General features: G+C 59.2%; 1 protein-coding gene across 1 annotated transcript in view; it reads right to left on the bottom strand.

The window, feature by feature from the left end:
• Window positions 1-6,381: 6,381 nt before the first annotated feature.
• STK40 (serine/threonine kinase 40) overlaps window positions 6,382-16,194 on the bottom strand; it is a 39,299-nt gene continuing 29,486 nt past the window's right edge. Inside the window, exons 7-11 of the mRNA XM_080801543.1 lie at window positions 14,466-14,581; window positions 10,593-10,737; window positions 10,385-10,504; window positions 9,901-9,985; window positions 6,382-8,707 (exon numbers count right to left, since the gene is read on the bottom strand). Of these exons, the coding sequence (XP_080657669.1) occupies window positions 8,489-8,707; window positions 9,901-9,985; window positions 10,385-10,504; window positions 10,593-10,737; window positions 14,466-14,581 (685 nt within the window). The 3' untranslated portion in view covers window positions 6,382-8,488. The remainder of the gene's footprint in view (window positions 8,708-9,900; window positions 9,986-10,384; window positions 10,505-10,592; window positions 10,738-14,465; window positions 14,582-16,194) is intronic.

The following is a 16,194-nucleotide window of genomic DNA, read 5'->3' as shown; positions in this document are numbered from 1 at the left end:
AACCGCTGGGGAGGCTGGTGGCAGGGTCCCGCCCCCAAGCTACTAATAACAAAAATAATGAAGTTTTGCCTAAGTGTGTGTGTGTTTGTGTGTGTGTATGTAGGTGCCCTTTTTAATATTCTTTCATTTAATTCTAACGAGTACCATAGTTGCCCCTTGGCAGATAAGTAAACCGAGTCTCGGAGATTGAATAACTTGACTAAAGGGTCAGTATTTGAACGCAGTGCTCTGGGCCCCTAGAGCCCAGGGCTCTTAACCTCTTCTCTACACCTTGCTCTTCCTCCCAGAAGGCGCCCTCGCCCAGGAAAGACTGCCCCTCTTCTGCAGTCCTCCCCCAGATCCCAGATCGTGAGTTTACAACAGAGGGGGCTCCGGCTGGGAGAGCACGTCCAGCTGGCAGAGCTTCTGTCACACGGGGTTAATGAATGTTGGGCTGGAGCTTGGAGCGGGGAGCAGGTCAGCCTTGCCCAACCCGCCTGGAGGTTCTGCTGGCTCTGTGCTCTTCTGCACCAGAGCCTGCCCGGGAGATGCATTTTCTCCTGGCTCAACCTGTGGCAGCGCTCGCCTGCGTTTCCACCTGGGCTCCGCTTGTGTGCGCCATGTGTTGTGTGATCCATGTGTGCGGCCTGGGTCTTCTTCCTGCTCAGACTCTCAGCACCCCCCCTTCTGGGCCCCCCTTCCTGTGCTGGGGCTTGGGTGAGGGGGAGGCCTTCTTGGCGGGAGCCTCAGAGAGGAGGAGGGAAGGAAGGGGGAGAGGAAATTGCAGACATAGCTGAAGGCGCGGCCTGAGGCCTGTGGGCCGGTGACCCCCCTGTCTGTCCAGGCTGGAGACCCCCCATCCCCAATCCTGAGACTGGGTTCAAGCAGGGGGCAGATCTATAAGGAGAAAGGACAGACCCACTCCCACGGAGATGGAAAAGGACTCCTGGGTGTCTTTATGACTGTTGAGTCTGTTTTGTGAGTGTGTGTGCAGGCATTTCTGCCTTTATTTGTATATTTGTGTGTCTCTTTCCTGTTTATCTGCTTGCGCATTTTGGGGGGGGCGGGTACCGCTGGTGCAAACCCTTGCAGCTGCTGGTCAGCAAATGCTCCCTCCCGGGAATGGGGAGGACCTCCTGGGAATGGGGGTTCGGGCTGGAAACAGGACAGACACAAACTCCTGCTCTCATGGAGCCGGCTTCCGGCCAAGAGACAACCATTCCATGAAGAAGGTAGCCTCGGTGCTGCTGAGACTCGGGGTGATGGAGCGCACCTGCAGACCGCGCTTCCGGGCGCGTGGGAGGGGACACCCGAATCCTGCCGCGGGGGGCTCAGGGCGAGAGCGGCGGCAGGAGTCACCAGGCCTCGAAGCCAGAGGGCCTTGGGGCGCCTCTCTCCCGGGTGCAGCGGAGGGGGCGTGGGGGCCACCCGCGGGGGACCTCGGACGTTACTGTCCATGTGGCGGGAAACCTGAGAGTTTGGGGGGCTGGGGGTAGCGTCACGGTTCCTGACGGACTTTGGAGAGACCCCGGTGGGGACCGGGGGCAGCACGGGCGGCCGCGGGACGGGCATGGGAGCCCGGAGAGCGGCGAGGGCCGCAGCTGTGCGGGCAGGCGGCTCCCAGGGCTGGGTCCCGGAAGTGCCGCTGTCCGGGTGAGGCGGGGTCACCTTTCGAGGCGGTGTTAACAATTCCCGCCTTGCCTGTGGCTGTGAGGGAAAGAGTACGTAGGACCACTGCTTGACGCTGGGCCGGAGCACCTGAGGGAAGCGTATGTGGGGTGCAGGTTTTGCGGGGTGGTCAGAGTTGCCTTTGAGATCGATTTGAGATGTGCGTTAGATACCCGGGGGAGTTGTCAGGCAGGGGACCCTGGGAGGAGTCTGGGCTGCACATGAGTTTGGGAGCCCTCGGCACGGAAGATGGATGGAACTCCCCGGGAGTGGGTGAGATCATCTGTGGGGCAGGGAGGGAGGAGAAGCCGCTGAAGCCCGAACTCTGCTTGCGCAACCTTGAGGGTTCTCGTGGGGGAGGAGTCAGGAGATCGCGGGGGCGGGGTCAGGGTGGAGAAGGTGTGGGGAGACACACTTGAGGTGGGAGGAAGAGCTGGCTGGGCATCACACTGAGCAGACAGGTGGACGTGCGACCAGAATCTAACCACTGGCCGTGGTATCAGTGGGTTTCCAAGGGCGCATGGGTTCACTGGAGGCCTTCCATCCATGGGAACGTTGGTGTGTGCTGCAGCTGCGCTCCAACCGGCCTCGTGTCTTGAGGTTGTTGGTCTGAGTCTGTCGGGTGCCCACCTGCCTCTTCCCGAGGGGCCACGTGCAGGCCTCTCTGCATTCATGAGAGCATACGAGATTTTGGATCCGTTCATGTTTAGCTCTTGCAGTGCTATGTGGACCTCTGGGTATGGCTGAGCTGCTGACACAGGTGTCTGTGCCTTGGTGTGTGACTCAGCCCTGGTGAAGCTGGTGGCCATGCTGAGCCGAGTGGGGGTTGAGATGCTTCCTGGTCCCTTTAGGGACTGGGGTGTACGGGGTACCCAGAGTGTTGCCTTCCTCTAGGGGGATGCATGGGGCCAAGCTAGGCTGGGTGGAAGGAATAGCAGCCTTGCCCTAGAGGGTTCTGAAGAAGCTGAGGGTTACTCCTGGAGGCCCTGGGGAATGTGCCTTTGGCCCAGGTGGGCCGTCCCCACAGCCCTCATGCCCTCCTGACCACTTGCCTGTCTGCTTTTCTGCCTGCCTCGCTCTGCTCGCCCTGCCCTCCCTGCCCGCCAGCCAGTCTGTAGGTGTTCCCAGCCACCTGCTTTCCGGCTTTGCTGGCTGGCATCTCTGCATATCTGTCACTCGCTTGCCTGGCTTGCATCCCATCTCTCTACCTGCTGATTTCCTCCCTGTCTGCCAGCCTATGACTGACCTGCTGCCCATCCACCTGCCCACTGGCTGGCTGCCTCTCTGCTCTCCTGTCAGCCTGTGAGACTAGAGATTTGTCACCTTGGGAGGCACAGAGAGTGATCCTAGGATGAAACTCAGGAAAGACAGATCTTTTTTATTTTTTAAAAATTTAAAAATTTATTTATTTATTTATTTGACAGAGAGAGAGAGAGAGAGAGAACACAAGCAGGGGAAGCAGCAGAGGGAGAGGGAGAAGGAGGCTCTCTGCGGAGCAGGGAGCCCAATGCAGGGCTTAATCCTAGGACCCTGGGATCACAACCTGAGCCTAAGGCAGATGCTTAACCCACTGAGCCACCCAGGCACCCCAAGACAGGTCTTTTTTAATGAAACAAGTTAAGACAGGTCTTTGATGGGAGTTTAGAGGGCTGAGGGATCCAGGGCCTCTGGGAGGGCTCTCAGGGGGGCTGGCATATTCAGGGCCCAATGCAAAACCCTACTCTGCTCCCTTCCTCAGTGGTGAAGCTGGGGGTCTGTTCCTAACACTAGGGCCTTCCCACTGAGGGGCTCAGGGGCTGACTAGGTCTTAGATGGAGGGAAGAAGGCAACCCATTCATGGCCTCCTTGGACCTGCCCAGTCCTCTGAATACTACTCAGCCCCGGGGACAGCTGCTGGGAAGAAGCCACAGTGAAATTTATGGAACGAACAATAAATGGATATTGAGTGCCCTCCTGGCACCTGATACTTGGTTGGCTAAGTGCTATGTCCGCTTCATCTTCAGATCCTCCCAGTGACCCTGTGCAGTTTGTAACGGGACTCTATCTGAGGCAGAGGGCAGCAAGGCTCAGGTGAAGCCTATATGTGTGGTCACGTGGCTTTAAGGGGCGGGGCCTAGATTTGAACTTTAGAGCCTCTGCTCCCAACCAATCTTCCACTGGGCGGTTCTAGGTTATGGTTCCCACCCAGTCAGACCCAAAGCTGCCTTTTCATGATACTCTGTATGGATCCTTTAAGGCTCCTGAAGTGAAATTAATGCTAATATGCCCACATGCATGTCTAATTAAAAATACAAAGAAAGAAAAGGTAATAGATATGGTCGAAGTGGTCACTCGCTTGGAACATGACAGCTCCGAGTGCAGACTGGTGTTGGGACGTTGCGGTCATGACCGTTTTGGAAATGGCAAGGAGCTCTTGGTAAAGTTCTGAACGACATGGAGTACAGATTCCCTCCACTTCACATGGTCGTTGCATTTCCCGAAGGTTCCGTGTACATTATGTGTCCACCAGTCCTTTGTGTTTATGTATAAAAGGGAGTTAGATTCTTGGCTCTGGTCACTGTAAACATGTTTCACTCACGTCATGCAGGATGTAGAATCTGCCTTCTTTGTGGGGCTGTCTCTGGCCCCCACCCTCTGCCAGCGGCACCCCCATCATTCTGACGAACCCTCCCACATGGACATGCACAGAAGAGGCCTGCCCTCACCTGAGTAGGGAAGGCAGATAGAATCAATAATCGGACATGTGATATCCTATGAGGCTGTGGTAAGCACAATGAAGAAATGTAAAGTGGAAACCTTTTAAGGGGTTAGAGAAAGCCAGGTGTTTAGGGACAGCCTCTCTGGGGTGACATTTTGAGCAGAGGGAAGTCAGGGAGGCAGCCATGCAAATATCTGGGGGAAGAGCCTTCCAGAAATAATAGCCCAGGCAATGGCCTTGAGGTGGAAGCCTGTTCGGCTCCCTCAGGATCAGCAAGGAGCCCAGTGTGCCTGGCACAGGGAATGAGGAGGGGTGAGGGGCCCACAAGCTAGAGAGGAGGCCAGGTGCAGAGCCTGGTTTGTGGACCTTTCCAAGCCACAGACCGACCTCTGGATGTTATCCTGCATGGGACAGAAGCCATCAGAGGTGTGTAAGCAGGAGAGGGGCAAAACCCGGCTTGTAACAGGCTCATTCTGGCTGCCATGTGGCCCCTGGGCGTTTGTAGGGGAAGGTGGGAGTAGGGAGGCCAGGAAGCAAGAGTGGGGTGCTCAGGGTGGTTGCAGGGAGCTGTGGGAATGGTCAGATGCTGCCTGGCCGGGGACAGGATCAGCAGTGGGTTGGACATGGGGCGGGAGGGAGCCGGGGTTGGGCAAGAAGTCAGGACAAGCTTGGCTCTGAAGCCTGAGTGACTGGGCCGAGACTCCATTTCCTCCCTTCCCCACTTCAGAGAGCTAGGCAGCTCCAGTGCGGCTTCTCTGAATCGGCTCTCCCTGAGGCCGCCGGAGGCCCGGAGGCAGCTAAAACGGGTAGAAACTTCTCAGTTCCTGTTTGACTTCTCAGGAGCACAGGAGGCTGTTGATCCCCAAACTCCCCACCCCCCACCTTTCTACTTTCCCCTTCTGTAGCTTCCGGGGCTCGGGATAAAAACTGAAGAGCGATCTGACCCATTGAGGTCAAGAGAGCAAGCGTTCTGGTGTGTGCTGCGTGCACAGCCCATCCTAGGCGTAGACACATGAGCAAGGCCCGGCTGGGCCCCTGCCCTCGGATGGCTGCTTTCGTGTGGGTGACCAGTAAGGCTGACCCATGCATGTGCCCAGGAGTCACCTGGGCACAGAAGGGAGGCCGACTGGGTGGGGGCACCGTGGCGATGAGTCCCAGGCATGGCAGCAGGCAGAGCCAGAGCGCTGGGAGCGAGGGCACCCAGGACAGCTCCGCAGATGACAGATGGGTCAGATGACACGCGTACAGCGTGTGTAGACATGGGAGTGACCAGGGAGGTGGGGGCCACTCGGCCACTGGGTCGGGGTGGTGTGAAGTTCGGGGCAAGGGGCCGGGGCAGCGCTAAAAGCCGCAGAGCCCCAGGGCCGCCTCACTGTTGCCGTGTGCACATTTGCCTGAGAAGGGGCTCCCGTCCATGGAGCTCTCTGCTCCTTCTGTGACCTGGGGCTGTGTGTGGGCTCCCACTCCCGTGAGTGGGTCTGTCAAGGTACCGTGGGGTGCTGAGGGAGGGGCCGGCCTACCTTCAGCTTCATTGCTCCAGTGCTCCAGCCGAAATGTCTAAATTTAGACAAAGGAAGGAAGGAAAGAAGAAAGGAAGGAAGGAAGCCCTTTGGCTTCCTATGAAGGGGAGTGAGGGGGGTGACCAGTGCAGGAAAAGGCCTGCCTGGCCCTTCTTACCCCAGCTGCCCTGAATGGGCGTGGGGACACAGGGGCAGTCCGGCCAGGATCCTTGACCCCCAGATGGGGGTTTGGCAGGGAGAGAAGACTGACACTGAGAGAAGGCTGGCCAGCTGCAGCTGCTCTCGGACACCTCCTGCCTGCCCCTGGGGCACTCAGGGGTGTGGGGTGCAATAATGGGTCTTCAGGAGAATGCCGGGTAGCTCTGTCCGCCCCCCACCCCCACCAAGGCAGTGGTGCTGGCTGGGCTGTCAGAGGGGGGCAGAGCAGGGAGCTGCGGGAAACCTGCCCTGGCTGTCGGGGGCAGGAGAGACGGAGACACGGAGACACAGAGAATAGCAGACGGCACAGGCCACACTGGCTCCAGGTCAGGAAGTTTTATTGCTGACATGCAGGAAGAGTCCCCATGTAGTACAAAAATATGTCTTTATACAAACTTTTTTGTGACTTTTTCTGTTTTGTTTCTTTACAACAGGACCTCTCAGTGTGTGACACCCAGTGAGGCAGGCCCAACCTCCTCTCATTTGCTTTGCCGAGAACGTAATCAGACTCAGGGGCTGACCTTGGAGGGCCCAGCCTGTCTGATAAGGCTCTGCAGACCCCCGAGGGTATTGCTTTGAAAAGGAGGAGAAAGCCCACCCGTGGCAAGCAGGCCCAGAGGGTCCTGGCAAGCTGCAGGACAGGTGCGCAGCCGAGACCCTTACAGGAGGACAGTCACAGGGGCTGGGAGCCCTAGGCCAGACTGCATTTCTACTCCCTTGGGAGACTTCTTTTTGAAATAAATATAGAAAAGAGGACATCCCCTGCCTCCACAGCACGGCACCCTGGCTCTCGGTGGCTGGCCACCAATTGAGACAGAGTCTGGTGCTCAAGGGGACTAAGTGCTGGGCTCAGGCGGGCTCCCACAGACCCACTGAGGCAGAGGCATGAGGCGCCCAAGTGCTGGGATGGGGGCATGGGGAGGAGGGGGCATGGGCAGCCCTGCTACTGCTGGCAAGAGGTGGCCCCATTTTTTCCAGATGGGGAAACTGAGGCACAAGGAGGTTTGGGAACTTGCCCAAGTCACTCACAGTGAGTCAGCTTTTGGGGAGGGGGCAGCTCACACTCTGGGAAACAAGGTCACACAGGCCTCGGTCACCTCCCCACTGGGGAGCACAAACAGGAAGGGCCCGAGGGCCCAGGGCTGCCTGGAGGGGAACACTCAGCCTTTCCAGAGGGGCCAGGGGGGCCAGGCCAGAGGAAGGGTCTTTGCTTGGCACCGGGCAAGGCCAAGTCCAGTGAGGGAGAGTGGGAGGGAAGGGCATTCTGGTGAGAACAGTGATTCTGGCAAGACGGGCATCCACTTCAAAATCTCGGCTCAAAAGGGCAGCAGGGCTGTTCTCAAGCCAGACAGGCCCCCCAGTCCCTACAGCTCTCCCCACAAGCCCCACAGCCCCGATGGAGGGCTCTGGCCAGGGTCTGCTGGAGAGACCCCACGTCCATTATGAGGCAAGAACATGAGGGGAGATGCCCCCACCACTCTGTGAACACAGAGAGGTGTGGGGAGCAACAGGGCATGGGAGCAGGGCCCACCTGTGCACGGTTGGCCCAGCGTCCCCTCCCCACCTGACCACCAGGCACCCCTTCTGCATGTGTGTCAGCGTCACCTTGGTACCACGGTGTGGGGTGCGGAAAGAAACCAGGCTTAATGCGAGGGTACACAGCACCTCAGAGAAGCTACAGAGTGGGAGAAGGAGAACCAAGTCTAGAGAGGCCTCCCCATCACCAGAAACGGGAGGGACTGGTGGGCTGGAGGTGGAGGGGCCGGCAAGAAGGGGCTTCTGAGCCTGGGGGCCAGGAGGGGGCCCATCTGTGGGCAGTGGACTCCCTGCCGTCCAGCCAGGTCGGTGGGGGCAGGGATGGGGAGAGGCCACTGGCTGAGCCACCTAGAGATGGGAGAGAAGTTGGTTTCAGTACAAAAATAAATATATCTGAATTCTGCTTAAGATGAGGTGAAGTTTTCCAAAGCTTGGTCTGAGGGGCCTGGGGTCAGAAGGGGGAGGGACAGACACAGACTGGGAGGGGGCTGGGGAGGGCCATGGTGGGGGGGCGTTCATTCTGGGAGCCAGCAGCCGGGCTGGAGTTCAGCTTATCTGTCCTTGGTGGGTGGGGGGCAGCTGCCCTGGGCCAGTTGGCTGGGCTCCCTCCTCCTCCCTCTCACTCAGTCCAGAGACAGCATGGTTAAAGAGCCAGAGGTAGATTAAAACGTCATGATTAAAAGCAGATTAGTTATCTAGGCTTCTCAGATTAAAAAAACCAAACAATCAAGCGATCATTCCCAAGGTAGCTTCGTGGTACGTCTGCTGAGCCCATGTGTGACCTGCGCTGTCCCTACCCCATCCCCGTTGCAGCCGGTGGGGGGAGAGTCCGGGCCGCGGGCTGGGGGCCGGGAAGAGAGGGTTGGGGGGCGGTGCCCTGGCCAGGGGGCTACTTGCGCAGGTAGCGCTGTGCCAGGATGGCCGCGTCCAGGGGGTTCATGGGCTGCGCGTCGTGGCCCAGCCGCCGCACCGGGGGCACGCTGCCGAACTGCCGCTTGGGCCCCCAGCTCCGGGCCTCGTGTATGGAGCTCTTCTCCTCGGCCAGCAGCAGCTGCTGCCGCATGTAGTTCTCAAACTCGTACTGGGAGCACTCCTCTGTCACCTTCGCCTTGGGAGAGACAGACAGGAGGGGGCGGGGGCGTGAAGAGACGGGAAGAGAGAGGGAGAGAGGGGGTGGGGTTGGAGAAGAGAGCGGGGAACCCATGTCAGGTGACCTGGCTCCAGAGGCTGCCCTGGGTGTGGGGCAGCCCTCCTGCCAGCTGGACCTTGCCTGCTGCCTGGCTTGGGGTCGCTCTAGCTGAAGCACAGGCCTGGGATCTGAGTGCATCCCACCCCACGCTCCTTTCCTAACCCACTGACCTTGGGGGAGGTTGCATGACCTCAGAAGCCTTGTCTTCCTCAACTGTGAAGAGGGGCAGTCATCTCCCCTCAGAGCTGCTCTCAAGAGCCCTGGGGGTGGTGCAGCCCAGGCAGAGAGAGAGAGCAGCGCGCTGGAGTGGCAGGTCCCCGCGCTCATCATCACAGGGCAGATCAGGGCTCTGTACTCAGACTTAGGGTCTGAACTGTGTGACCGGGAAAATCACCACACCTCTCTGAACCTCAGTCTCCTTTTGTGAACAGAGGAGAACATGGCCACACAGGCCTGTGGTGCAGAGGAACAGATGCACAGTGGGTGGCACCTAGGAAAGGGAGGTCTCAAGGGCACAGAGGCCCTGCCGAGGTCCCGAGGCACCTCCTCCTGCTCCCACCTGCCCAGTACTGGCTGTGGAACTCTGGGGCCAGGGGATGAGGGGCAGGGCCAGGGAGGGAAGGTCCTCCTGGCATCCGACCCATGGCTCTGCTCTGTTCACCTAGCCTTGCCCTCCAGGGGGCACCCTAAGATCACCTGCCAGCTGCTGCCTGGGGCCCAAGTCAGCCCCCACCCCAGGCCCAGCACTTTCTCTAGTGCAGGGAGCAGGAAATGAGAGAAAACTGGGAGAAAATGAATCATCTGGAAAAGGAAGAGCAGAGAGGCTGAGAGAGACCCAGTGAGTCAGAGGTAGAGCAGTATGGCTGTGTAAAGGGCCAGGCCAGGGCAGGGCCAAGGCTCGGGCAGAAAGAGGCAGCTGAGAGAGGGCCAGGCCGGGCCCCCGCTTCCACGGCCCCACAGCCCAGGAGGCAAGGCACACCCCAGGCAGCTCCGACCTAGGGGGCCCTGCAGCCTGCTGGGAGCTGTCACCTCTGTCCCCCGGTCCTGCCTGCCGTCCCTGGACACTGGTCCCTTGGGACCGGGTGACGACAGGTCTGACCACCTCAACTTACCTCCTGGGAGCTGTCTGCGTTGCTCATCTGGTCGTCGATGTCAGGAACCACTTGCAAAGGCCCGCTCAGCGATGACAGGGACTGCCTGCGGGAAGGCAGACAAGTCGGGCTGCCTCCCCAGGTCTGGCCCACGGGAGCCCCATAGCTTGGCTGGACTCAACAGATGGAGCTGGGTCCCAGCTCAACCCCCTCTTGACATGAATGACTCTGTCTCCCAAGCCTTGGCTTTCTTATCTGATCATGGGGGACATTTCTACCTCAAAGGCTGTGGTGGAAAATCAGTGAGGTAATTAATGTCAATCCCAGAGTCGGCATCAACCAGCACTCAGGGGATGCTCCACCCCGAGCTCCGGGAGCACCCTGCCCATCTCACCCGTGGGACAATCTGGAAATCAGACTCTGGCTGGCAAAGAAACAGGCCCGCCCTCAGGCTGCTTGTCTGGGTGGGAGGGACAGGGCCTCAGCCGGGCTCCTGCCCACTTACCATGATGCGATGATGGCACTGAGGGCCTCCAGGACGTCCGCGGCAGCGAGGCGCTGCTGGGGGTCGAGGACCAGCAGTTTCCGGATGAGACACACGGTGTTCTCGGACACGCGCCCGTCCCTGATGCAGGACAAGGAGAGGGCTCAGGTGGCACAGGCTGGGCGGGCTTGCTCCAACCCACCGCCCCACCCCAGGGAGTGCCACTCACTCAGGGATGGTGTACTCCGCCGCCTTGATCTTGCGGAAGAGCTCCTGGGGGATGCTGTCGTAGAAGGGGAACTGGCCGTACAGCATGGTGAAGAGCACCACGCCCAGGGCCCACATGTCGCTCGGCTTGCCCCGGTACGGCCGGCCTATGGGGCACACAGACACATGCACACTCAGCCCAGGCCCGGAGAAGGGCTAGGCCCTGGGCTTCCCTTGGCTTTCTAGCCACGTGCCTGACCCTACCCACAGGGCCCACCCCCTACCCCCCGCACTTTCAGGAGGATGCCCCACCTTGGAGTGACACCGAGGTGAAGGGACTATACTTGGCCTTGGGCAGGCCAGCCCCTGATTACCAGCCCTGCTCTGCCAGACTGCAAATTCTTGGGGGCTGGGTCTGGGTCTATAGCCCCGGCAAGCAGCTCACAGAGCAGCTGGCCAGGAATGCATGCGTGGAACAATGAGCTAACCGGCTCTGGGCCCGTTCAGCACTTCTGCCCCAATCCCTAGCCCCTCACCCCAGAGCACTTCGCCCAGTCTGCGAGGATCCCCTCCCCTGTTTACTTCCTATCTCCCCCACGAGGAGGTAAGCTCTAATGCAGGCACCTCCCTTCTTGGTGCACGGCCGAGCCCCGGTGCCCAGCACAGACTCCAGTATTTGCTAGAGGAGTGAATATTTGTGATTGTGAACTCTCTGTGCTGTTTCCCTCCCAGAAGGGAGTGAGCGTTTGTTTAAGCGAGCGCCAAGCACCATGCTGTGACAGCCCTGGAAGAGATGCTCTCATTTCATTACGTCTCCACCAAACTCCGGGAATTAGATATTTTCTCTTTTTCCAAAATGAGGCACAGGGATGTCACTTGTCCCACACCACATGGTTGACGGGGAAGCCCTGCTCCTCCCACTCTCAGGGCAGGCCGTCACCCACCATCCATGCTAGAGCTCCTCTGGCGTGCCGGCCACTGCCTGGCCTCTTCCCGAAAACACAGGACAGCACGTCAAGCCTTTCGAAATCCCCCACCTGCCCTGTCCCTGAGACAGCAGGCTAACAGCAGCCCAGATCCCAGAACGGGACTCAGTGCCCCATGTGCATGGGAGAGCTGCTGCTGGGCACCAGGCAGAGCCTGGACAACTGGGATCCCTTCTATGGGTCCTGAAGCCACGTGGGTGGCGACAGATGCCTTTGGGGTAAGGGATCCTGGATCTGGAGGGCTCTCCAGGCCCACTGGAGGTCAAGCAGCATAACCACATGCATGGAAGTATCCTTACAGACCTCGGCCTGTGTCTCCAGAAGGTACCATGGGCCTCCGTAACCTAGCTTATTACTTCGTCTGTGAAATGGGGCCGGGACGCTGACCTCACATGGCTGCTTGGGGAGTGAGCTGCTTTTTGCCCTGGCTGGTGCAGTAGGCGATTTTGTGGAGATGAGCCTCTGCTAAGCTTTCTCCAAGGCTGCATCACCCTGGCCCTTTTCCAACCCCCAGTGCCAAAGAGCAGTGTGGGTGGCTTTGTGCAGCTGACCCCAGGGCAACCCCGTTGCCCCGGACCCTGCTCTGCCACGTGGGGTCATCACCAGCGTCTGCTGGGCCACGACTCTTAGTGGCGGCAGCTGTGGACGGTTCTTGCCGAGATGCCCAGGACAGAACCAGGGGCCAAGGTGGGCTGGGCTCCCTCAGCCTGAGCCCCGGGACTTCTGCCCTGACCTGGATGGGAGCTGGAGAGGCTCCTCCAGCAGACAAGCCACCCCAGGAGCTCTGCCCGGGTATGAGACCTTTCCCTGAGCTTTGGCTTCTGAGGGGACAGAACTTCAAGGCTTCTTTTCCATAATGATAACCCAGCTAACATTTACTAGCCAGCCAGCAGGTTCAAGGCCTTCTTTAATCCCACAGGACCTCAGGAAGCAGGGACTGCTATCACCTCTGTTTTACAGATGTGAAACTTGGGGCCCAGAGAAGTCAGTAACTTTTTCAGGGTGACACTGTTATTAACCAGACTATAAACTCTATGTGGGCAAGGTCAGGTTTGCCTTTCCACAGCTCCAGGCCGGATGCCTGAGGCTGTGCTTGGAGCACAGAGTGAACCAAGTGGCAGACCTCGCCTCAGAGCCTGCATTGCATAGGACCTGTCATTATCATCCTGCGTCAACCTCTTCACCGTGGCGGGGTGGGGAGGGGCAGCAGTGCATCCCGCTTGTAACTTGGGAGGCAACTGGGGCTCAGAGAAGGGGGCTGAAGGTCAGAATGAGACTTGCATTTCTACTCTCCGGGTCTAGGACTCTCTCGGAAGCAGTGGGTTCGCCTGTTTCACCCTCTAAGGCCGGCCTGAAGCTGGAAGAGCCAGAGTGGGGCCCACCTGGGGGCGCGCACAGCCGCGGGGCCCACCTTGTGGGCCTGCACTGAGGCAAGAGCCTGGTGCAATGTCCTGGCTCTGTCACACAGAGGGATGCTTTGGGGAATCTCATGGAGGCTGTTGGGGCTGGGCCAGTCCCCGGGAAGTGGGGGGTGCAGCCCTGGCTCCTGGCTCCCTCTAGTAGAGGCCACAGGGACTCCAACCCAAACTTCAAGGTCCTGGGAGGTGGCAGCATGGCCGGGGAGAGGCCCAGCACTGGCGCAGAAGTGTCGGCTGGGGGAGACCTCCGAGGTGTGGTCACGCTCCAGCCAGTTAGGGCAGCCTGGTCCCTGCATGCACGTGCTGGCCCGCGCAGAGGCGGGTCTGTCGCTGTGCACGGGGGTGTAGGAGTGTGTGCTGGGGATGGTGGCCCCGGAGGCACCCTGAAACCTCCATGTGGAATGGATGGGAGCAGACGTGAAGCCCTCGGTTCCTGAAGAATCAGGACAGAAAGACCCAATTTGGCAAAGGACATCGGGAAAGGAGAGAAAGCGTCCCAGGGAGCATGGGCTTTGGCAGGAGGCTGGCCGGGGCACAAGCCTCAGTTCTCCCATCTACTGTTCATACGACAGAGGGACTTCGAAACTTTACCTCGCAGGGTAGCTGTGCGGTCTGGAGCAGATGACGTGGTTATGCACTCTACACAGGGCCCGGCACTGAGCCGTAGGATCAGTGGGTAATCAGGGTGTAACTGGCTTTTTTATTTTGTGTGCTGGCTGTTTCGGCCCCACTAGAAAGTCAGCTCAGTGTTCATGAAAGCGGGGATGTCTGCATGCCTGTTTACTGCTGTATCCAAAGTATCTAGAACAGGGCCTTCTACATGGTAGGCCCTTGGTAAATTCAGGCCGGAGGGAGGGAGGGAGGGAGGGAGGGAGACCCGGGCGAAGGAAGGAAGGGGGAAGGAAGGAGCTAATGGAGGAACAGCAGAAGGGGAGAGGTGTCCTTGTCAAGGTGGCAGAGCCGGTGAAGACGGGTGAAGACGGGTGAAGACCGGTGAAGACCGGCTCAGGGCTTCCTCTCGCACTTGAAACAAGTGATGACGTTCTCCCCGGGGCTTCCCTCAGGCCTTGCTGGTCTGGCCGCTGCCCACCTCTCTGGCCTCACCTTGAACCAGGCTCCCGGTCTGAGCAGCAGCCACGGCTGGCTGTGCGGCCTTGGCCCAATCACTCCCCCTCCAAGCCTTATCTGTCCTGGCAATCACAGCTCAAAGGTCACTTCCTCAGGCAAGTCCTTCAAGTGCCCATCGTTCACACTCACAGAAATAATCTGAGTCATTAACCCTGCACGGGGGTGAGGATCCCCATCTTCCTTTCCACATGACCCCACATTCTGTACGCAGACGGACAGTCCTGGTCTGGACCACCGCCACAGACCCAGCACCTAGGCCAGGGCTCCCCCAACCCCAGGACACGCTCTGCTGAAGGAAGGAGCCTCTGTGAAGCCCGGCGGGGCGTTGCCCTTGGGGCCCGCTGCCTGGCACCACGCACGTACCGCTGAGCACGTCTGGGCTGATGTAGGCAGGGCTCCCCCTCTGGTCCTTCAGCAGGTCCCCCTCGCTCACGAGATGCTTCCCGAGGCAGAAGTTGGTGATGGTTATCCGATGCGTCCTGGGAGCAGGGGGCAGAGAATGAACAAACATTGTGTCTGTACCCATGGGCACCCAGCTGCCCCCGCTCCGGCCCAGGGAGCAAAGGAATCACACCCACATCCTTTTCTGCTCCCCGGGCCCCGCTGCCTTCCCCCGTGGCTGCATGAACGGTGCCATCACAGGCGCTGACGCTGGCCACGCCCCTTCGCTTGCCACCTGCTACGCTGTCCCCTCAGCACCTGGGCTCAGAGAACTGAGTCACTCTGACCCAGGGAGTGCTCCAGAGGGGCTCCCTGGAAACTGCCATCCGGGCTGAGCCTTGGGGCCAAGGTTTAAATAGGATTCAGGATGACAAACCATCTCATAGAACATCAACATTTGGAATGACAAGATCTGGTTTGGCTCCCTCATTTACACAGAGTGAAAAGGAAGTTCAGCAGGGCTCTGAAGTCCATCTATGGGCACCACTTTTGTCCCCCTCAGCCAATCCATATGGTCATCCCCGTGGTTACTGTCAATCAGCGTCCCAAACAGTACAAAAAAATGAACGCTCACAAAGACTTAACAGGTATAGCCCATGGCTTATGGGTCTGATGTGGACTGTTTGTATTCGCCCCTCACAAAAGCCTAGGAGGGAGGCTTCCTCCCTGCCCCAGTTTCCCAGGTGATGCAGTGAAGGTACCAGAGAAATGAAGGAACTCGCTCAGGGTCCTGCAGCTAGTGAGCAGAACCGAAGCCAGGGTCTACCTGACCCCAGAGCCTGCGCTCTGGGTGGACACTGGCTGGTACTATCGGAGGCACTGGCAGTGCCCAGCCCCCAAATTTCTCTTCAGTTCCAGCAAAGCTAACTCAGCCCTTGTCTCGTGCTTCAGACTCTCCTCTGACCTGGAAAACCACAGCCTCCCTCATCTGAGAGTCAAGGGTGAGAGCGGCTTAGGGTTTGGATCCTTTAAGGAAGCTCACAGTGTGCACAAAAGGAAGAGGCCCATGGAGGACACGTTACTCCACACCTGGGCGGTGGGGGGTGGGCAGGCCCCTCCAAGAGGCCCTGTCGGGGAGAGCCAGTAAGGCAGGGTGCCTCTCTACCCACAGAGAGCAGGGGTCACCCGCCCTGCTCCTTGTCAGCTGGCTGGGCAGAGAAGCAGGGGGATGGCAGGAAGGGCAGTCCGGTGAGGGGCCTCCCGCTGCCTCACACTGGCTGAGCCTCCAGGGTGAAGAGGGGGTTGGCTCTCTGAGGTATAGGGTGTATGGGGCTGAGCGTGGAATTCCCCAGGAGCTGTGACCGACAGGCTCCGCGAGCCCTTAGCTATCTCGGGGAATTCTGCTGGCAAAGGGCTTGGTACAAAACAAAGGTTAGTTTGTCCTCTGCATTCCAAATGGAAACCTCGACTCTCTGCATATAGGCCTGCCCTGTCATATGCCACAAATCTGCCTGGTGGCCCCCAGGGCAGCTAGGGTCTGACGGTGCAGGCAAAGGGTCTGGCCAAGGATACCATGTCAGAAGTGGATCGATCCAGCTCTGAGCCGCCCACGCCACAGCCCTGAATGTGGGACTGTGCATCCCCAAGGCCCGTGGTCTGTCCCCCACCTCAGATGGCTGCCATGGCTGGTGGTGTGTCTTGCACGGGTACC

This window comes from Martes martes (genome assembly GCF_963455335.1).
Source record: "Martes martes genome assembly, chromosome: 4".
Classification (NCBI taxonomy): domain Eukaryota; kingdom Metazoa; phylum Chordata; class Mammalia; order Carnivora; family Mustelidae; genus Martes; species Martes martes.
This window is presented reverse-complemented; position numbering and strand designations above follow the sequence as displayed.